Source organism: Salvelinus sp. IW2-2015, linkage group LG4q.1:29, assembly GCF_002910315.2.
Source record: "Salvelinus sp. IW2-2015 linkage group LG4q.1:29, ASM291031v2, whole genome shotgun sequence".
NCBI classification, from domain to species: Eukaryota; Metazoa; Chordata; class Actinopteri; order Salmoniformes; family Salmonidae; genus Salvelinus; species Salvelinus sp. IW2-2015.
In genome coordinates this window covers 2,627,673-2,651,109 of record NC_036842.1, presented here as the reverse complement: position 1 = coordinate 2,651,109, position 23,437 = coordinate 2,627,673, and the positions used below count along the sequence as shown (strand labels likewise).

Below are 23,437 nucleotides of genomic sequence, written 5' to 3'. Positions count from 1 at the left end.
TTTTTGCTGCCGCCACTCATTCGGGATGAACTGTTTCAATTTCAACGACTCAATATTTTGAACAAAAACGGATTACTGTAACTAAGGCTGGGAATGTCAATACAATCAAACTAGCAAGGGCAATGATCACAAGTCAGTCATAACTTGGCTAATTGGCTAGTGTCAAACACAAGGCCTGTGGGCTGAATAGGACACACAAGCAAGTCAACAGTTGAGTTCTAGTCTATGAAATTACAGGCTGATGCAAATCATTGAATTCAACTTAAATTGCTTTGCTTTTGTTTGTCCCGTTTTACAGCGAGCAGCGGAGGGAAAGTGTACAGACACGTGAATCGCGTTGCTAGCTAGCTATGCTGAACTTATCCACAGTTAGCATATCTCTTAGTTGTCAGTCAATGTATTTGGCAGGCAGGCAGGAAAGTTCCCATTCAGTTGTCAAAACGTGGCAGACAACTTGCAGAAGGACGTGCAGGCTACTAACGTTACTCCCCATCGTTTAGCAGTGCAATTTTGACGGCCAACTAGCTGAAAAAGTTTGAGGGGGTTTATCTAGTGTTCCCTCGTTAGATTTTAGCTCATCTCTCTCTGGCTAGCATTAGTTGTCGATCTTGTTTTTGTTGATGTGCATAGGCAACTGAGGGAGGGAGCATACTTTTTTCATGGTTGTTTGATCAATAGGTCTGTGAAGTTCCCAAACGTAAGATGACTACCATTCTGCACTACGTGGCCAAAAGTCATGGCCTTCAAATTAGTAGATTCAGCTATTTCAGCCACAGCCGTTGCTGACAGGTGTATAAAATCGAGCGCCCGGACATGCAATCTCCATAGACAAACATTGGCTGTAGAATGGCCTTACTAAAGAGCTCAGTGACTTTCAACGTCATATAATTCCCACCTTTCCAACAAGTCAATTCTTCAAATTTCTGCCGTGCTAGAATTGCCCCGGTCAAATGTAAGTGCTGTTATTGTGAAGTGGAAAAGTATAGGAGCAACAACGGCTCAGCCGCAATGTGGTAGGCCACACAAGCTCACAGAACGGGACTGCCGAATGCTGTAGCGCGTAAAAATTGTCCTCGGTTGCAACACTCACTACCGAGTTCCAAACTGCCTTTGGAAGCATCATCAGCACAAGAGCTGTTAGTCGGGAGCTTCGTTAAATGGGTTTCCATGGCCGAGCAGCCGCAACAAGCCTAAGATCACCATGCGCAATGCAAAGTTTTAAACCATTCAAAATATATTTTATATTTGAGATTCTTCAAAGTAGCACACTCTTGGCATTCTCTCAACCAGCTTCACCTGGAATGCTTTTCCAGCAGTCTTGAAGGAGTTCCCACAATATGCTGAGCACATTTTGGCTGCACTCAACTCCAAACTATCTCAACTGTGTTGAGGTTGGGTGATTATGGAGGCCAGGCCATCTGATGCAGCACTCCATCACTTTCCTTCTTGGTCAAATAGCCCTTACACAGCCTGGAGGTGTGTTGGGTCATTGTCCTGTTGAAAAACGAATGATGGGAATGGGATGGCGTATTGCTGCAGAATGCTGTGGTAGCCATGCTGGTTAAGTGTGCCTTGAATTCAAAATAAATCATCAACACCAGCAAAGAGAGAGATCATCCGTTCACCTACTCTGTGTCTCACAAAGACACGGCGGTTGGATCCAAAAATCTCAAATTTGGACTCATCAGACCAAATMACAGATTTCCACTTGTCTAATGTCCATTGCTCATGTTTCTTGGCTCAACCAAGTCTCTTCTTCTTATTGGTGTCCTTTAATAGTGGTTTCTTTGCAGCAATTCGACCATGAAGGCCTGATTCACGCAGTCTCCTCTGAACAGTTGATGTTTTGATGTGTCTTACTTGAACTCTGTGAAGCATTTATTTAGGCTGCAATTTCTGAGGCTGGTAAGTCTAATGAACTTATCCTCTGCAGCAGAAGTAACTGCTTCTTCCTTTCCTGTGGCGGTCCTCATGAGAACCAGTAGTTTCATCATAGCGCTTGATGGTTTTTGCGACTGCACTTGAAGAAACTTTTGACTTACCTTCATGTTTTAAAGTAATGATGGACTGTCGTTTCTTTTTGCTTATTTGAACTGTTCTTGCCATAATATGGACTTTGTATTTTACCAAATAGGGATATGTTCTGTTTACCACCTTTACCTTGTCACAACACAACTGATTGGAAGGAAAGTAATTCGACAAATTAACGTTTAACAATGCACACCTGTTAACTGAAATGCATTCCAGGTGAATACCTCATGAAGCTGGTTGAGAGAATGCCAAGAGTGTGCAAAGCTGTCATGAAGGCAAAGGGTGGCTACTTTAAATAATCTCAAATAAAACATTTATTTTGATTTGTTTAACACTTTTTGGGTTACTACATGATTCCATATGTGTTAAAGAAAAACCCTGGAACAAGTAGGTGTGTCCAAACTTTTGACTGGTATTGTATATAAATATGATTTTTTTTTTGTAAATACATTTTCGGGATGGAAAAACGCTTTCACTGTAAACTTAACTGACTAAAACCAGATATAAAGATTTTAAATATGTAGAAAAGACAATGGACCTATATATTTTTTTATAATCTAATCTTTGAGAACTAACAATCACCAAAATAAAAGCTTAAATTCCCAAAACAATGCCCCATGCCACGCACGCTAAGCCCCTTTTTGATCCAGAAAATAACCTTTATGTACCAGGGGCATTCTGGGATTTGGAGTTCGCTGACGTTAGCCATCTGCATTGTTTAACATTGAGTGTGTTACTATTATGATGAATAATGGTCCTTTTAGCTCAGTTGGCGCTTGTAACTCCAGGCTAGTGGGTTTGATTCCCGGGTCCATCCATACGTAAAATCTATGCACGCATGACTGTAAGTTGCTTTGGATAAAATATCCTGCTAAATGGCATATATTAAATTACACRGAGTGGACAAAACATTTGGAACACCTGCTCTTTCCATGACATAGACTGACCAGGTGAATCCAGGTGAAAGCAATGGTCCCTTATTGATGTCAGCTGMTAAATCCACTTCAATCAGTGTAGATGAACGGAAGGAGACYGGTTGAAGAAGGATTTTTAAGCCTTGAGACATGGATTGTGTATGTTGCCATTCAGGGGGTGAATAGGCAAGAAAAAAWTTGAAGTGCCTTTGAATGGGGTACGGTAGTAGGTGCCAGGCACACCTGTTTGYGTGTGTCGAGAGCTGCAACTCTGCTGGGTTTTTCACCCTCAACAGTTCCTTGTGTGTATAAAGAATCGTCCACCACCAAAAAGGACATCTAGCCAGTGGTCAAAAACGGGCCATTGATGAAAGAGGACAAAGGAGGCTGACACGAATTGTGCAGAGCAACAGACTGGCTACGGTTAGTCAACTGACAGTCCAGTACAACATTGGTGCCCAAAGACACATGAAAGAATGCACAACTCGTCGTACCTTGACACAATGTGGTATTTCAGTTCCACTTGTTTCAGCAAAAAAACATGAGACTGCGGTTGCAGTGGGCTAAGGAACGAAAAACACTGAACACTTGAGAATTGGAAAAACATTGCCTGGTCTGATGAATCCTGGTTCCTACGGTTTCTCGCTGACAGGAGGACTAGGGTATGGAGAAAACCACGTGAGTACATGCATCCATCAGCGTTTCGACATTGCACAGTGGTGGTGGTGCTGCGATTGTGTTGAGGGTGTTTTCATGGCACACATTGGACCCCTTAATAAAAGTGGAGCAGTGTTTGAATGTCACAGGATATCTGAACATCATTAACAATCAGGTGCATCCTTTCGTGGCAGCTGTGCAAATAGATTTCTTTCAGCAGGATAATGRCCCATGCCACAAGGCTAGGATTGTCCAGAAATGGTTCCACAAACATGACAGCGAATTCATCTTACTGCAGTGGCCAGCCCAGTCACCAAATCTCAATCCAATTGAGCATCTGTGGGATGATCTGGAAGGAGTTATTCGGTGAGATCCACGATCTGCCAATTTGGCTGTGGGAAAATGTGTGGGAAAATGGCCCATCACCCCTGTGGAACTCTTTCGACACCTTGTAGAGTCCATGCTCCAACACATTGAGGCTGTTCTCAGYACAAAAGGGGGTGCAACTCAGTATTAGGTTGCTAATGTTTTGTCCACTTAGTGTATACAGTTGAAGTCAGAAGTTTACATACACTTAGGTTGGAGTCYTTGAAACACTTTTTTCAAACATTCCACAAATTTCTTGTTAACAAACTATAGRTTTGGCAAGTCGTTTAGGACATCTACTTTGTGCATGACACAAGTAATTTTTCCAACAATTGTTTACAGACAGATTATTTAACTTATAATTCACTGTATCACAATTCCAGTGGGTCAGAAGTTTACATACACTAAGTTGACTGTGCCTTTAAACAGCTTGGAAAATTTCAGAAAATGATGTCATGGCTTTAGAAGCTTCTGATAGGCTAATTGACATCATTTGAGTCAATTGGAGGTGTACTGTGGATGTATTTCAAGGCTACCTTCAAACTCAGTGCCTCTTTGCTTGACATCATGGGAAAATCAAAAGACATCTGCCAAGACCTCAGAAACAAATTGCAGTCCTCCACACGTCTGGTTCATCCTTGGGAGCAATTTCCAAACGCCTGAAGGTACACGTTCATCTGTACAAACAATAGTACGCAAGTATAACACATGGGACACGCAGCCGTCATCCGCTCAGGAAGGAGACACGTTCTGTCTCCTAGAGATGAACGTACTTTGGTGCGAAAAGTGCAATTCAATCCCAGAATAACAGCAAAGGACCTTGTGAATGCTGGAGGTGAACTGAGAAATAGCGTAGTATCTATGACAATATAATCCACAGTAAAATGAGTCCTTTATCGACATAATCTGAAAGGCGTCAGCAAGGAAGAACCACTGCTCCAAAACCGCATAAAAAAGCCAGATTACTGTTTGCAACTGCACATGGGACAAAGTCGTACTTTTGGAGAAATGTCCTCTGGTCTGATGAAACAAAAATAGAACTGTTTGGCATAATGACCATCGTTATGTTTGGAGGAAAAAGGAGGCTTGCAAGCAGAAGAACCTATCCAACTGTGCACGGGGGTGGCCGCATCATGTTGTGGGGGGCTTTGCTGAGGAGGGACTGGTGCACTTCACAAAATAGATGGAGTCATGAGGGAGAAAAATTATGTGGATATATTGAAGCAACATCTCAAGACATCAGTCAGGAAGTTAAAGCTTGATCGCAAATGGGTTCCAAATGGACAATGACCCAAGCTACTTCCAAAGTTGTGGCAAAATGGCTTAAGGACAACAAGTCAAGGTATTGGAGTGGCCATCACAAAGCCCTGACAAAAATCCTATAGAAAATTTGTGGGCAGAACTGAAAAGGTGTGTGCGAGCAAGGAGGCCTACAAACCTGACTCAGTTACACCAGCTTTGTCAGGAGGAATGGGCCAAAATTCACCCAACTTATTGTGGGAAGCTTGTGGAAGGCTACCCAAAAGTTTGACCCAAGTTAAACAATTTAAAGGCAATGCTACCAAATATGAATTGAGTGTATGTAAACTTCTGACACACTGGGATGTGATGAAAGAAATAAAAGCTGAATAAATCTTTTCTCTTACTATCATTCTGACATTTCACATTCTTAAAAATAAGTGGTGATCCTAACTGACGTAGAACAGGGAATTTTTACTAGGATTAAATGTCAGGAATTGTGAAAAACTTGAGTTTAAATGTATTTGGCTAAGGTGTATGTAAACTTTCGACTTCAACTGTCGTCTCGTGTCTGAGCCTTTGAATTGCGACTCCACTTTGTCTTTATACTGACGTTTTGCCTGTTTGATTACCTTAAGGAGGGAATAACTACACTGTTTGTATTCGCCATATTCTCAGTCACTTGCATGGTTAAATGCGATGGTTCGAGCTTTCAGTTTTGCTCGAATATTCCATCTATCCACGGTTCCTGGTTAGGGTAGGTTTTTATTGTCACAGTGGGTACAACATCTCCTATACACTTCTTGATAAACTCAGTCACCGTATCAGTGTATTCATCTATGTTATTCCCGGAGGCTACCTGGACCATATCCCAGTCCGCGTGATCAAAACAATCTTGAAGCGTGGATTCTGATTGGTCAGACCTGCGTTGAATAGTCCTTAGCATGGGTACTTCCTTTTTGAGTTCCTGCCCATAAGGAGGGAGGKGCAAAATGGAGTCGTGATCAMATTTGCCGAAGGGAGGGCGGGGGAGGGTCTTGTAGGCATCTTAGAAGTTGGAGTAGCAGTGGTRGAGGGTTTGAGCAGCGCGACTACTACAGTCAATGTGTTGATGGAACTTCGGTAGCGTTTTTCTCAAATTTGCTTTGTTCAAAACCCAAGCTACAATAAATTCTGCCTCAGCATATGTGGTTTTCAGTTTGCATAAAGTCCAGTGAAGTTGAGGGCCATCGTGGTATCGGCTTGAGGGGGAATATACACGGCTGTGACTATAACCGAAGAGAATTCTCTTGGGAGGTAATATGGTCGGCATTTGATTGTGAGGTATTCTAGGTTAGGTGAACAAAAGGACCTGAGTTCCTGTATGTTATCACAATCACACCATGAGTAGTTAATCATGAAACATACACCCCTGCACTTCTTCTTCCCAGAGCGATATTTATTCCTGTTCTGCGTGATGAACTGAGAACCTAACTGGCTGTACGAACTCAGACGGAGAGCCATGTTCCCGTGAAACAGTGTATGTTACTATCCCTGAAGTCTCTCTGGAAGGAAATCCTCGCCTTGAGCTCGTAAACTTTATTATCCAGAGACTGAACTTTAGCGAGTAATATACTCGGAAGCGGTGGGTCGTGTGCGCGCCTCCTGAGTCGGACTAGAAGTCCACTCCAAGGACCTCTCCTCCACTGGCGGTGTTTTGGGTCAGCCTCTGGAATCAGTTCAATTGCCCTGGGGGGTACGAACAAACGATCAGATTCAGGAAAGTCATATTCCTGGTCGTAGTGCTGGTAATGCTGGTGAGTTACCGCCGTTCTGATATCCAAAAGTTCTTCCTGGCTGTAATAACACCAAAAKAATTATGGGTTAATAATGTAAGAGAACACAAAAAATATTTATACTGCAAAGTTTCCTAAGTGCAAGAAGCACGGAAGCCCTATCTYTCGACGTCATCTGAGCTGTGCTTTATATCGGACATACACTCTGGATGGAATGTAGCCTAAGTGCCAGTCTGTTTGTGATTGACAATGACGGAGCAATGGGGTAGAGAAGAGCACAAAGAGATCTGGCACCAGGCTAGATGGAATGCGCATTTCCTCCAAAACTCACTCCAGTAGAATCCATTGAGACACTGTAGACATGGCAGACATTTTGATAGTGTAATTTGTCTTCTTATCCAAAGCTGAAAGACCTCATCTCAGCTCCCTTGTGTAGTCCCACTGTATTGCTGACCCGGAAAGTAAATGTGTTCCCATGCCACCCAAGAGGCTGGGATCAAAACACATTCATWTTCCCCAGATACCTTCTATGTGGTTTGCAGTCAGACACACAGAGATACACTAGGGATACTGTGACCATGGTAGATGGTTTTCCACTATGGCCTCTGCTCAATAGTCATTYGAAATTCTCTGCTAGTTGTGGCTCAGAAAATCAAGTTAGGTACAATCAGATTCCCTCTGCTTCCTTGGAAGTATTCTGTTGTGATGGGTTGAAACATATGTGCYGACCAGGGGTCAGCAAACATTTTGGCTCAAGGGCCACAGGATTTCGAGCACCGCGCAGATTTTTTTGTAATTGATTTGTTTGTAAAAAATATATTTGCAGGCCAGGAAAAGGACAGTTATTTGAAAAGTCCATTCTAATTTCTACATACTTTCTATCTAGTTTTAGACGTTCAAGAGTAAAAGGGAAGGAAAAAAAAGAAAAAAAGAGTGTTTATCAAAACTCCCGTGGGCTGGATTGAATGGGCCGTAGTTCGCCCATACCTGGTGTAGATGTTTCTTTCTCTACATCTCTCTTTCTCTCCCACTCTGCCCCCCCCCCCTCTCTCTCTGTCTCCCTCCTTTTCTTCTCATTCACTCTCTCCTCTTTGTCTGTGTCTCTCTCCTCAGTCTGGACAAACATGTGCAGTCTCACCACAGGCACCACAAGCCGTTCAGATGCAAGCTCTGTCCTTTTAAGTCTGCTTACCTGAGCCGACTGAAGAGTCATCTGCACAAAGCACACCCAGGTAAAAAACCACACACCTCACTACTCTSTGCTCACCACGACTTCACGGGTGGTCAGTGTTTGTTCTGGGGCGAAACTTCTACTTCCTGTGCCTTCAAGTTTTCACACCCCTTGAATTGTGCAACATATTTGTCGTGTTACAGCCTGAATATAAAATGTATTAACTTTCGATTTTGTGTCACTGGCCTACACACGATACCCCGTAATGTCAAAGTACAATTGTGTTTTTAGTCATTTTTACAAATTAATTAAAACATGGAAGCTGAAATGTCTTGAGTCAATAAGTCAATTATCTGTACGGTCCCTCAGTCGAGCAGTGAATTACAAACACAGATTCAACAACAAAGACCAGGAAGGTTTTCCAATGCCCCTATAGGTAGATCGGTATAAAAAATAAGACATTAATTATCCTTTTGAGCATGGTGAAGTTATTACTTACACTTTGGATGGTGTATCAATACACCCAGTCACTACAAACTCATTTGCCAGAGAGGAAGGAAACCGCTCAGGGATTTCACCTTGAGGCCAATGGTGACTTTAAAACAGTTACGGAGTTTAAATGGCTGTGATAGGAGAAAAACTGAGGATGGATCAACAACATTGTACTTACTTCACAATACTAACCCAATTGACAGAGTGAAAAGTAGGAAGGCTGTACAGAATAAAACATTCCAAAACATGCATCCTGTATGCAATACGGCACTAAAGTGAAACTTTATGTCCTGAATAAAAAAAGTGTTATGTTTMGGGCAAATCCAACACGTCACTTAGAACCACTCTTCATATTTTCAAGCATGGTGGTGGCTGCATCATGTTATGGGTATGCTTGTCATTGGCAAGGACTAGGGAGTTTTTTTAAAATAAAAATAATCTGAGGAAAACCTGGTTCAGTCTGCTTTCCAACACACTGGGAGACAAATTCACCTTTCGGCAGAATAATAACCGAGAACACAAGGCCAAATATACGCTGGCGTGGCTTACCAATACATCATTGAATYTTCCTGAGTTTTTACTTAAATCGGCTTGAAAATCTATGGCAAGACTTGAAAATGGCTGTTCCCAATTAGTGACATTTGCACACGTTGATTATAATATATTTGAACATTTTTTCATACTCTGTCAAGTTGGTTGTTGATCCTTGCGTCTAGCAAGGATCAACAACCAACTTGACAGAGTATGAAAAAATGTCTTAAATAACAATGTTCAAATATATTATAATCAAGGTGTGCAAATGTCACTAATTGGGAACCATACAAAACACCAACATAGAACATTTTAACTTGAACACCCCCTAGTCACGCCTTGACCTACTACACCATAGAGAAACGAGGGCTCTCTATGGTCAGGGCGTGACAGCAAAGCTCTTAGACTTACCCAGAAATATTCACACATGTAGTGATATGTATTGCTTTAATACTTATGTAATCAAGATATATTACTGTTTCATTTTTCATAAATGTTTTTACAAATGTTTTTCTTCCGCTTTGACATGACAGAGTATTTTGTGTAGATCGTTGACAAGAAATGACAATCGAATCCATTTTAAATCCCGCRTTGGAACACAACAAAATGTGGGAAAAAGTCGAGGTGTGTGAATACTTTCTGAAGGCACTATCAGTCGAATTTTGACTCGTCGTTGGCTAAACAGCACAAACTGATCCTGAAACAGACTAGTGGGTTATTGACCACGCCTGTGTATTGGGCTGTGGGCTAGTCTGAATGTCTGACTACCACAGCTGTTTGAGGATCTTAAATCAACACTAATGTCATCATTCCCTTAGTACGTCCCCTATGGGACTATCTTAAACTGAGTCTTGTGGTTGAGTCCATTGAATACCATAGCTATGCGAGTCTTTGGGTGAGTCCCAAATGGTCCAAAAGTAGTGCACTATATAGAGAAAAGGGTGCCATTGCAGACGCAGCCTGTCTATTTTCTCTGTTCAATGTTATGTTTCTTTCATTAGATATTTTGATATTTTCGCAAAGGATTCCGTWGTCTACAGAAATTGATTCCACAGATGCAGCCAGGGAACCAACGCCCGAGCAGAGGGATAGATAGTCAATCATCACAAATGACAATGAGAGTACAAAAAAGTAGTCGTGAATGTTGTCTCAGTTATGACTGGAAAATAACACGGAAAGATGAGTCAACAACAATCAACAGTTGATTCAGACAATCGACTTCCGAACCAGAGCCATTTAGAATTTGATTACATTTTGAAAGTGTTCTGACATGGTCTGTTGGTGGTGGTGTCAAAACACCATGTTTTCTGCTTCTGTTGTATATTGTATCAATCTCACAATCATCCAGCCACTTATTTGCCTGTGGGTTTTGATTGCTGCCTTGGTAATGCGTAATGTGTATACTGTGGAATCCAATACCCATTGGGCACAAACTAGTTGAATCAACGTTGTTTCGACGTCATTTGTCAACTCATTGTGACGTAGAATCTACGGGGGAAAATACATTGGATTTGCAAAAAAAAAGTCATCGAAACTGTTGTTTTGAGGATACAATTTCAACCACGGGATTATGTCATCATGGTAACCKATTTTCAACGTAGACGAACCTTGTATAAAACATGTTGAATTTGTACCTTTTGAAACAACGTCATATTTTCAATGTTATYTCCACTATCAGAAAAATAATAATAAGCTGGGCCGCACCATCTACTGGAGAGTTGAACTATCTACAGTACAGTTACTTATTTAGTCTCCCGTCCAGGGTTTTAAATAAGGCCAGCCCTGCTTAGCTTTGTATTTGTCACTGACTACTGCCAATGTGCTATCGTGAGAATGATTATTGAATCTATCTATTAATAACTAAACATATTCACTGTTGCTATCGAAGTCATTRCAAAGGGTAGGTTTAACAGAGAATATTAAATGTYACCYTACTTTATGAGTGATATATCATCAAGGATACTATTTAGGCCTACGGCATTTGAAGTTAGTAACAACTAATGTTTCAATTCAACCCAGGGTTCAACAACAAAAAATGTACAATACGTATAAGCCTAGGACTTCAAGCTTAGGTTGATTTCAGATGTAATCTTCAAGTTAATGATGAATATGTTGGATTCACGTCTCCAGCCGAAAATCAAAGAGAAAGGATAGGAGTAAATCAAATCAAACTTTAAATGCACTTCATGTTGATATTTGGTTGCATTGTCAACCAAACACAATTCATTATTACTTTTGTAGTACAGTAAATAGTCTAAAGTAAATGCCGTCTTGCAAACTATTGTAACAGTATTTGAAGAGTTTATTTTCCAAATGCCATATCCGCCATTTTTTTTTTTTTTTTTTTTTACATTTGTCTGTTTTCTTCAGAAATGATTGCTTATGGGTACCTTCATGTTTGTGTAAAATATTACTGTTCTCAGAATTTTTTTACATCGATTTTAGATCTGCTAAATGACAAAAATGTAAAATGTAAATATTTTACATACAGATCGCACATTATTGTATTGAATAATTTTGATTATTTTATATATATATTGATGTCACAAATGTATCATTTGTACAGTTTTTTTTWATAGAAAATMTAGCTATTTGTTACATTTGACTGTGTAAAACCTAGCAGTACTACTACTTAGAAGAAGTACAGTGAAGATGTATAAATACAGAATATCTGACATTGTATTCCCATTTGAACCTTGGGCCAGATTCTATCAGATCCGTGCTAGCCGACACTTTCTCGTTCTAAACGTCTAACACAAGTGGGACGGGTGTGGCTTCGTGACAATGACCACAGGAGCAGCCGCTCTGATTTGACAGCTCTACCTCAGACACCGCCAAAGCATAACCTATGCGGGTGTCGGCTATCGCCGGTTAATGCTTGATCTGATCTAGGCCTTTGGTGTGCTTTTAAATAGTTGAAAGTGCAGTGTTTTGATGACAACTAAACCAAAAATCAAACAATGTTTTTTTATTGGAATTCGGTTGTCCTTTCAGATGGTTTGAAGCATTGCGATAACACATTTGGGAATTCAACAAACTACTTACTCTCCTTTTGAGTGTGAATAAAGATTGAAATCTCATTGATCAACATCTCAACTAAATATGACAAACATTTTCACGTCGAAATGACATGGTGTGCACAGTGGGTAACGTGTGTTGTGTGAATGCTGGTTCTCTCGATAAGGTACAAAAGTCATTCAAGGGTAGATTAGCAGAAAATGAGTGTCAACACCCCTCTTTTCAGATCCGTCGGCAGGCGCTGGCTCTGTCTGTCTGGCTGAAAGCTTTTGGGCTTACTATACTAGTATCAAGCCAATCGATTTTCCTTTGAATGGACTGAGGGTGGTCATCATAAAAAGTGTAAAAAATAGAAAATTGGTGACAGAGGCAGATTTTTGTGTCTTGTGCTACTCGAAGTCTGAACACTGACTGACATGCTCAACTCTATACTAAGTTGGATAAAGCCACTCTCAAAAGAGTTTCTCTCTGACCAAAGTTTATGCTCCTTTGCCAAAGAGATAGTCCTTGGTTTTGCTCTCAGTCTTTTTCTTTTTAGTTGGGTTGAACTGTGACTTGGGCTTTAACGAAATGATAATTATATATTTGTTTACCTCGTTTTAGCAGGGAGTCCCATTGAAACCAAGCCTGGTTTCAAACATACAACGTAATAAAAACATACAATACTACAAGCAATTTAAGAACAAASACAATGAGGTCCTTRGTGAACAACTTGAACTGCCCTACAGGCACCAGACCATCAAAGTGCAGAAGMSGTTTGCAGATTTCCTAATTKTTTAGTGATCAACGGGAKCTCTAGAGTTAGCCATCCCTGCTATTGGGTCTGGTAACTCGTATGTCTGTAATTTAACAATGAAGTAAGGTATCGTGGAAGTTTGCACTAGAAGGCTTTATAAACAAAAACAGAGCAGTGAATTGATCTACGAGACTTAAGAGAGGTCCATCCTACTTTCTGAGAAAGAATGTAGTGATGTATACTGAACCTATTGGTGTAGTAAAAYGTAGTGCACTATGATAAACTGCGTTCAATACAGTGGCAGCTGKATTCATATAGACAATATCACCATAYTCTAAAGTCGGAATYAATGTCGACTGAATTATTATTTTCTGCTATATAACGAAAGGCATGACATATTCCTATAAAATAAGCCCATTTTAAATCTTAATTTCTTAACTAACTCATTAACATCCTTTCTGAAAGATTTGCGTCAWTCCAGATGCCCAGATYTTTATAAGCGGGGACACGATCAATGAGGGCACCATCAAATGTACATAWTTATAKATAAATCATCAGYTACATTTTTACGTGAATTAGAAAATAACATATACTGTACTTGGTTTCACCTGCATTAAGTACCAATTTGAATTCAACGAAGGCTTTCTGCAGGGCATTAAAGGCCGACTGGAGCTCCGAAAGAGCCTGGCCGACCGTGGGGGCAATGGCATACACAACAGTGTTATCTGCATACAGGAGTATAGTATGTAAAAAATAAAAAATAAAAAAAATGTTTGCAGAAAGACAAATATTGTTTATATAGACAGTAAAAAGTACAAGACCTAAAATTGACCCTTGCGGGACACCTTTCATAATGTCAAAGAAACCTGACTTAACACCATCAGAAGAAACCCATTGTGTCCTGTCTATCAGGTAATTTTCAAACCAATTGCAGACTAAAAGAAAGGAGGACCAAGGCACTCTTCATATAATTKATTAAAATGCCTTTATTAGTATGGCATGTTCAATAGAAACAAAGTTGTTGTTTTTTTACGACGCGTTTCGGCTGCATGGCCTTTGTCAGGGAGTACAGACTGCCTGACCCAGGCCAATGTTAGACAGTCTAAGAATGAATAATGGAACATCAACAGTGTCGAAAGCCTTTGGCAGGTCTATTAAAAGGGCAGCACAATGCTGCCTTTTGTCAATGCTATTTACAATGTAATTTATTACCAAAGAAGCAGCAGATATACGTAGTTTAGACATCGGGCGATAATTTTTCATGTCCGAGGGGGTCATAATATAACTGCGAGATTCATGAAAGATTGATTTCATTCCTGTTTACTCTTGACACACACAGGCGTCTTTAGGTCCTTTAAAAAGTGCTTTATAAAACCCTTCTATCATTATTATTTTACAGGCGAGAACACGTATAAGTGCTTGTCCTGCCCCTTCTCCTCAATGACTATCAGCCAACTGAAGGAGCACTCTCTGAGGGACCARGGGCAGGCCCTGACCCTCCCCAAGCTGCGCGCTGGCACTACCACCCACACCCAGGTTCCCCAGGCCGGCCACGCCCCCCAGATCAGGCCCTTCAGGCTGGGCTCAGATCCTCACCAGACACCCCRGACCTCTGACCTTGACGGTAAGAGCTCCATCTGTAGCATCTAACAGATTGGCWGACTTTTATTGATCTTAGAGTTTTTGGTTTGATTTATTTTTTGTCTTATTTATTTCTTATTTATTTCTTCTTTATTTACCAAGAAAGTCACAATTGGATAGACATCTCTTTTTCAAATGAGCCCTCATTTATAATTTATTCGCTGATATGCAGTTTAGGAGCCATTGACAGAAGGAYCCGTTCAGGAGCTGTTGACACAAATGCACATTTTCAATTACTACCAGTACAAGTCTTATTCATTTCAAGTCTGGAGAGCATCAAAACTCAACAGGGCAGCCCATTTCACCGCTTTGGGAAACATTGTGGTAGGAGTAAAAACATGGTCTTCCTCTGAAATCACAGAATTCACGTTGTTAGACCTGATCAAACAGGATATATCCTTCTGTTTGTGCCCATGACTGGTTCCCAGAAGGTGTTAATCTAGCGTGTCAGGTGCCCGGCTCTCCATGTGTCCAACCGACCGTCCGCTCTGTTCTAGAATGTTCTTGGCAGCTGTCATCTGCTGCTGGCACAATGGAATTTTCCCTCTCGGTGGAAGTGGAACACAAAACATGGAACACAGACAGAGCAGCGCAGAGAAGCATTATGGAATGCCACCGCCATGTCACCGTTGGCTACAGAAAACAAATTAAGCATTGAGGAGGACCAGAGCCTCTCAAATATCTCTCTCGCACTCTCAATCTTTGTAGCTTGGTAACACGGTAAAGCTGGTGGATTGCTTGCTGAACRTTCAGTTAGGTGTAGAGTTTTAAGCTATGAACGATCTAGTCTGTTGCTTGACTGTCCGTGATCGTAATGATACTAGTGTAAAACGATTTTTACGATGACGAGCTATCGTGCTGGATGGAGGCTGCTACAGTTTTAATTTGATCACCCTGTTGTAGAACTTTCCTGCAATGCAGGACATTAAAAACTTGTGGTGTCTTTGAAGTTTTAAAGGGCTTCGGAAGTTTATAATTTCCACTTTGAAGATGGCTTGCTTTCTCTCTTTGGTTGATCTTCTAGACTCCCCAACGGCTCTGCTGCTTACTGCTCCCTCCATGGTGGTTTTGCACTATTAAATACAGTACCAGTTTAAAGTTTGGACACACCAACATTGTAGAATACATTGTAGAATATTGTAGAATATAGTGAAGACATCAAAACTATGAAATAACACATATGGAATCATGTACTACCCAAACAAATGTTAAACAAATCAGAATATCTTTAATATTTTAGATTCTTCAAAGTAGCCACCGTTTTCCTTGATGACAGCTTTGCTGTCACACTCTTGGCATTCTCTCAACCAGCTTCATATTATGGCAAGAACAGCTCAAATAAGCAAAGAGAAACGACAGTCCATCACAACTTTAAGACATTAAACGTCTGTCAATGCCGAACATTTCAAGACCTTTGAAATGGTCTGGAACCCCCCTCTAAGGATACCATACCTGGTTGAGCGGGGTGCTGGCATTGGAATTCAGAGATGAGGCCTGGTTCCAGGATGTCCCTAGTGGAGACCCAGCACCTCTCTTCCGGGCCATAACCCTCCCAGTCAACCAGGTATTGGAATCCCCTACCCCGAGGTCAAACCTTCAGGAGACGTCTCACCCTGTATGCCGGTTGGCAGTCAATGATACGGGGGAGAGGGGTGGGCCTGGAAACAGGAGACAAAGGGCTGTGAGACATGGGTTTACATCTAGACATGAAAAGTAGGAAGTATGGGGAGAGTACGGGGAAACAGAGGACAAACAGCAGAGGGGCTAATGATCTTGGATCAGTGGGAAAAGGTCTCAGCTTCCGGGGTTGTAACCACAGGGCTATAGCGGCGTGCCAGCGCATCCACCTTAACATCCTTGGGTACCGGTCGGTGTTGCGGAAGCGAATTGGCCCGGGCCTTACTGAACCTCTCCCGAAGGTCCTGGTACTCCGTGGGACTGGCGGTAAGGTTCGGGGCAATTTCCAAGCCCCCAGGAATACGTCCCGGGGCAGGCAGAGCTGATTTCAGGCAATGAGTGTGGCAGAACGGGCTCCAGCCCACGACAGCACCAGTAGACCAGTCAATCAAGGAATTGTGTCGCTGGAGCCAAGAGAATCCCAATACCAGAGGAACCTACGGAGACTCAATTAGCAGGAATTGGATCGTCTCGCTGTGGTTCCCCGACACTCGTAGGTTGATGGGGGTGGTATGGTGGGTGACCCGGCCTATAGAGTGCCCGTCTAGCGCTCTAACACTCATGGGATTGAGTGGGGATGCCCAGCTCGGACGCCAGGGTAACGTCCATAAGACTCATATCGGCCCCCGAGTCAATGAGTATCTGGATAGACTTGGACTGGTCGCCCCACAGCAGGGTGGCATGGAGAGGGGGGCGAGTAGGGGGAGAAGCAAAATGGTCCTTAAGACCCACCAGAGTACTCATTCCTACAAATGAGCTAGGACTCTTGAACGGACAGGTAGACACATAATGACCGGCAGTACCGCAATACAGACAACTCTGGGTGTTAAGTCTGCGTACGCATTCGGCTGGAAACAGCCTAGCCCTGCCGAGCTGCATCGGCTCGGGAAGAGATAAATCAGTAGACTTCGGATCCTCTCAGGGGCGTAGACGCCAGGGACTTCCGGAGTTCATCAGATGCAAGGTGGGATCCTTGAGTGAGTGATTGGAACTGCAATCAGACCTCTTCTCCCTCCTACGTTACCATAGCCGTCCATCAAGCCAGATGGTTAAAGCGATGAGTGAGTCGAGATCCATCTGTAGTTCCCGGGCTGCAAGCTCGTCCTTTACTTCCTCCGATAAGCCGTGTAGGAACGTGTCGAACAGCGCTTCCGGGTTCCAGGCACCATCCGCTGCTAGCGTGTGGAAATCCACCGCATAGTCTGCCACACTGAGGGAGTCCTGCTGAAGCTGGAGCAACTTCCGGGCAGCCTCTCTCTCGGACACCAGAGCCTCAAAAAACTTTTCTCACCTTCGCAACGAATACCTCCAGACTGAGGCAGTCGGCGGATTGTTGCTCCCACACCGCCGTGGCCAAGGCGAGTGCCCTCCCGGACATCAGTGTAATGTACGCTATACCCGAGCGGTCCGAGGGGAACGAAGAGGGCTGCAGCTCGAAAACAAGGGAGCACTGGGAGAGAAAGGCCCGGCAGGTTCTGGAATCTCCATCGTAGCGCTCCGGGGGAGGTAAGCAGGGTTCCGGTGCTGCTACCAGCTGGGACCCCTTCCATCAGACCGCGAAGCAAATCCTCGTGCCTACCAATGGTGGCTCCTTGGGAGGAGATGGCGTTGCGGAGCTGGTCCAAGTCTGCTGGGTCAGTCATGGCCAGTTCGTACTATCAGGTTTCAGGTAAGACCCAAATGCAGAAGTAACAATGTTTATTACAGGGACAGGCAAACGACAGGTCAAGGCAGGCAGGGGTCGATAATCCAGAACAGAGGCAAAGGTACAGGACGGCAGGCAGGGTCAGGGGCAGGCAGAGTGGTCAGGCGGGCTCGGAGTCAGGACAGGCAAGGGTCAAAACCAGGAGGGCGAGAAAAGAGACAAAACAGGAGCTGAGACAAAACTTATAGAACAAAAACAATAAAGTGAATAAACGAAACGTGACGCTACATGCAGTGCAGAAAGCAACTACACACAAACATAGTCAAGATCCCACAAATCACAWTGGGGAAAATGGCTACCTAAATATGATCCCCAATCAGAGACAACGATAAACAGCTGCCTCTGATTGYGAACCATAATCAGGCCAACATAGGTATATAATTCCCCTAGATAACCCACCCTTAATCACACCCGACCTAACCAACATAGAGAATAAACAGCTCTCTATGGTCAGGGCGTGACAGTTAGACTGCAGAGTGAAGGAAAAGCAGTCAACAAGTGCTCAGTATATGTGGGAACTCCTTCAATAATGTTGGAAAAGCATTCCAGGTGAAGCTGGTTGAGAGAATGCCAATAGTGTGCAAAGCTGCCGTCAAGGCAAAGGGTGGCTACTTTGAAGAATCTAAAATATGTTTTGATTTGTTTAACACTTGTTTGCTTTCTACATGATTCCATATGTGTTGTTTCATAGTTTTGATGTCTTCACTATTATTCTACAAAGTAGAAAACAGTTTAAAAAATAAAGAAAAACCTTTGAATGAGTAGGTGTGTCCAAACGTTTGACTGGTATTGTATCTCTTGGACAGAGGTATTGGCTCTGCTACTCCTATTTAAAAAGACAGATTACCACTTTCTCAAACTGTACCTGCCATCTCACCTACATATTTTCCTCTTTTACAGAGAAAAMATTGCTGTTATGAATCAGGTGTGGCATTGTTCGATTTAAGACCTTTTCGTGACCCGCTTTAAATGACGTGCAGCTTGTAAAGGCTTCATAAATCCTTGATAAACACTACATAAATGTGTCACATATCATCTTTAGTTGTATTTCATGCTCTATGAAGGGTTAATAAATGTGACATAACTGTGGCATAACCACCAATGTCAAATATGACATAAACCTGTGTTTTAAGTACCYCTTAATAAAGGCTTTATACATCATAATAGATTGAGGCGTCACAAAGAATTTATAACCGTGGCATGCATATTTGTAGAGCATTGCAATGCCAGGGTAGTGGGTTCTATTCCCGGGACAACCCATAAGTGGAAATGTATGCGCGCACGCATGACTGCAAGTCGCTTTGGATAAAAGTGTKTGCTAAATTGCATATATTATATTACTCTAACCAMTTCTAGGATGTCCCAACCGCTTTTTCTCTTGGGTGCAACGCCAATACTGAACCTGACCTCAACTTTCCCTAAAATGCTGGACTACAGGATGAGACACTTTAAAGTGCAGTCATGCACAGCAAATTAATGAAATGTATAAAATTACATTGTTGGACTTTTGGAAACTTAATGTATGTGTATTGTTTAAAAAAATAAGGAAATGTATGGTTTAACCATGTCTTTAATGTTTATATGTGTTACCTYTTAGTGATAATTCCCTATGTGATAATTCCCCATTTGTGTTTCCATCATTAAGCCGTTATGTATGTGTCATGAATGACCAAAAGTGTCTGACTTGATATACTGAACAAGTGTCTGTCCAACGTTTCAAGAGCTGAAATAAAAGATCCCATACATTTTCCAAAATGCTTATTTCGCTCAAAATTGGTGCACAAATTTGTTTACATCCCTGTTAACGAGCATTTCTCCTTTGCCAATATAATCCATTCACCTGACAGCTGTGGCATATCAAGGAGCTGATTTAACAGCATGATCAATACACAGGTACACCTTGTGCTGGGGACAATAAAAGGCCACTCTAAAATGTGCAGTTTTATCACACAACACAATGATGGGGACGACAAAAGGCCATTCTAAATTGTGCAGTTTTGTCACACAACACAATGCCACAGATGTCTCAAATTTTGAGGGAATGTGCAATTGGCATGCTGACTGCAGGAATGTCCACCAGAACTGTTGCCAGAGAATTGAATGTACATTTCTCTACCATAAGCCTCCTCCAACGTTGTTTTAGAGAATTTGGCAGTACATCTAACCAGCCTCACAACCGCAGACCACGTGTAACCYCACCAGKCCAGGACCTCKACATCCYGCTTCTTCACCTGCGGGATTTTCTGAGACCAGCCACTCAGACAGCTGATGAAACTGTAGGTTTGCACAAATTTCTACACAAACTGTCAGAAACTTCCTCAGGGAAGCTCATCTGCGTGTTCGTCGTCTTCAGCGGCAGGGTCTTGACCTGACTGCAGGTTCGGCGTCGAACTTCAGTGTGAGATGCTCATCTTCCGATTGGCCACTGGCGCACGCTGGAGAGTGTGCTCTCAATGGATGATCCGGTTTACCCCCCCCCCCCCCCCCCCGCCCCCCCTAACTTGTACCCGGAGAAGTGGAAGACAGCGTGTACGGGTATGTGGTGGCAATTTCCTGATGTCAACGTTGTGAACAGAGTGCCCCGTGATGGCGGTGGGGTTATGGTATGGGCAGGCATAAGCTACAGACAGCTAAGCACATTGCATTTTATTGATGGCAATTTGAATTCACAGAGGTACCGTGTCGAGATCCTGATGCCCATTGTCGTGCCATTCATCCGCCGCCATCACCTCTTGTTTCAGKATGATAAKGCARYGCCCCATGTCGCAAGGATCTGTACAGAATTTCTGGAAGCTGAAAATGTCCTAGTTCTTCCATGGCCTGCAAACTCACCAGACATGTCACCCATTAAGCATGTTTGGGATGCTCTAYATTGACATGTACGACAGTGTGTTCCACTTACCGCCAATATCCAGCAACTTCCCACAGCCATTGAAGAGGAGTGGGACAACATTRCACAGGCCACAATCAACAGCCTGATCAACTCTATGCGAAGGAGATGTGTCACGATGCATGAGACAAATTGTGGTCACACCAGATACTGACTGGTTTTCTGGTCCACACCCTTAACTTAAAAAAAAAAAGATATCTGTGACCAACAGATGCATATCTGTATTCCCAGTCATCAAATCCATAGATTAGGGCCTAATTAATTCATTTCAATTGACTGATTTCCTTATATGAACTGTAACTCAGTCAAATCTTTGTTGCATGTTGCGCTTTAATTTTAGTTTAGTGTAGTAAGTACAGCGTCATATGATAKGTCTTTATGGATGTGTCATGAATGACCGAAGGTGTCTCCCTTCAAACAAAGTATTACAGGACACTACATAGTGTCAATGAATAGGTTATTAACGTCCTGCTGATGAATGAAGGTTCTCTCATTATTCACAGGTTAGTGTAGGTAGGGTGTGAGAGGTATTTGAATGGGTTGATGGACCTGCTAAGTTTGTGTGCGTGAGTGTGTGTGTGTCAGAGCCAAGATGATTTTGGAGTAGTCTTACGTGAGACAACCGCACCAGGTATTCGTCTTCTGTTCCCATGCTGGAGACCAGGGCTTGATTGCAATCTGTTACAATGGTGCCAACATGTTGTGGCTGATCTTTCAACGGGGGAGTGGGTGAATGTGTCAAAGACCTGACTAGGATCCAACATCCAACATAAGGAAATTGGAAAGTGTGGTTTCTTCTGGAAACAAATGACCTGTTCTTCAGTATCAGGACCAAGGTGAGAGAACAGTCACTAATAGTCGCAGAACCCAGAAGAACTGAGGGGCAGAACTAAGCAGTACTAGAGATGGTGGTTTTTAATAAAAGGACAAGATTTCAGGCAAAGAAATAAACCACCACGTCCAAAAAATAAAGCCAAGAGGCACAAAATGGTATCCTCCAAAATACAAAGAAACTCCACAAAAGTGGTAAAAACAGCAGGGAAAAAAGACCTGCAAAAGACTACTCACAATACACAAGCACTAAACCAGAGAACCTCTGGAAAATCCAATAAGAGAAAAATATATGTTTCACAACAAGGCTGGGGCTGGGTGCTAACATACAAACACTGAGCAAAGAAACTGAGGACCACACAGGGTTTAAATAACTGAACAAGGGACGACACAAGGTGCAACAATACATTAGAAGCAAGGAAAAAACAAAAGGTACAAAAAAGGTGCAATGGGGACATCTAGTGACAAAACTTGAACAGTCCTGGCAAAACCTGACACTTCAGTACACAAACCACACACAAAACAATATAACGAGCCATACCGTGCATTGATGGACCTAGTCAGGTCTTTGACACATTCACCCACTCCCCGTTGAAAGATCAGCCAAAACAATGTTGGCACCATTGTAAAGATTGCAATCAAGCCCTGGTCCTCCAGCATGGGAACAGAAAGACAATACCTGCGGTGTTGTCTCACGTAAGACTACTTCCAAAATCATCTTGGCTCTGACACACACACACTCAAGCACAAAACTTAGCAGGTCCATCACCCATTCAAATACTCTCTCACACCTACCTACACTCAACCTGTGAGATAATGAGAGAACCTTCCTTCATCAGCAGGACGTTAATAACCTATTTATTGACACTATGTAGTGCCCTGGTAAATACTTTGTTAAGGGAGACAACTTTCGGTCATTCATGACACATCCATAAAGACTTATATATGACGCTGTAACTTACTTAACTAAACTAAAATTAAAGCGCAACATGCAACAAAGATTTGAACTGAGTTTCCAGTTCATATAAGGAATCAGTCAATTGAAATGAATTAATTAGGCCCTAATCTAGGATTTGATGACTGGGAATACAGATATGCATCTGTTGGTCACAGATTATTTAATTAAGTAAGGGTGGTGGATCAGAAAACCGGTCAGTATCTGGTGTGGACCCCCATTTTTGCTCATGCACGCGACACATCTCCCTTCGCATAGAGTTGATCAGGCTTGTTGCATTGTGGCGTTGAATGTTGTCCACTCCTCTTCAATGGCTGTGGGAAGTTGCTTGGATATTGCGGTAAGTGGAACACACCTGTGCGTACATGTCAATTTAGAGCATCCCAACATGCTTAATGGGTGACATGTCCTGGTGAGTTTGAGGCCATGGAAGAACTGACATTTTCAGCTTCAGAAAATTCTGTAGCAGATCTTGCGAAACAGAATGGGGCTGTGCTTTATCATTGCTGAAAACAAGAGGTGATCGGCGGGGATGAATGGCACACATGGGCAATCAGGATCTCGACAGCGGTACCTCTGTGAATTCAAATTGCCATCAATAAATGCATTGTGTTTAGGTTGTCTGCGTAGTTTATGCCTGCCCATACATATACCCACCGCCATCACGGGGCATCTGTTACACAACGTTGACATCAAGGAATTGCCTCCACCACATACCCGTACACGCTGTCTTCATCTCCGGGTAACAAGTTGAAACCGGGATTCATCATGAAGAGCACACTTCTCCAGCGTGCCCAGTGGCCATCGA

At 42.5% G+C, this 23,437-nt stretch overlaps 1 protein-coding gene across 3 annotated transcripts in view; it reads left to right on the top strand.

Moving 5' to 3' along the window:
* Positions 1–23,437, top strand: part of LOC111961246 (zinc finger protein 462-like) — a 97,767-nt gene that overhangs the window by 64,604 nt on the left and 9,726 nt on the right. For 2 of the 3 annotated variants that reach the window (XM_023983365.2, XM_023983364.3), the window contains exons 6-7: positions 8,096–8,214; positions 14,330–14,554. In XM_023983365.2, coding sequence (XP_023839133.1) covers positions 8,096–8,214; positions 14,330–14,554 — 344 coding nt within the window. The remainder of the gene's footprint in view (positions 1–8,095; positions 8,215–14,329; positions 14,555–23,437) is intronic. The other variant, XM_023983366.2, reaches the window with a different exon arrangement.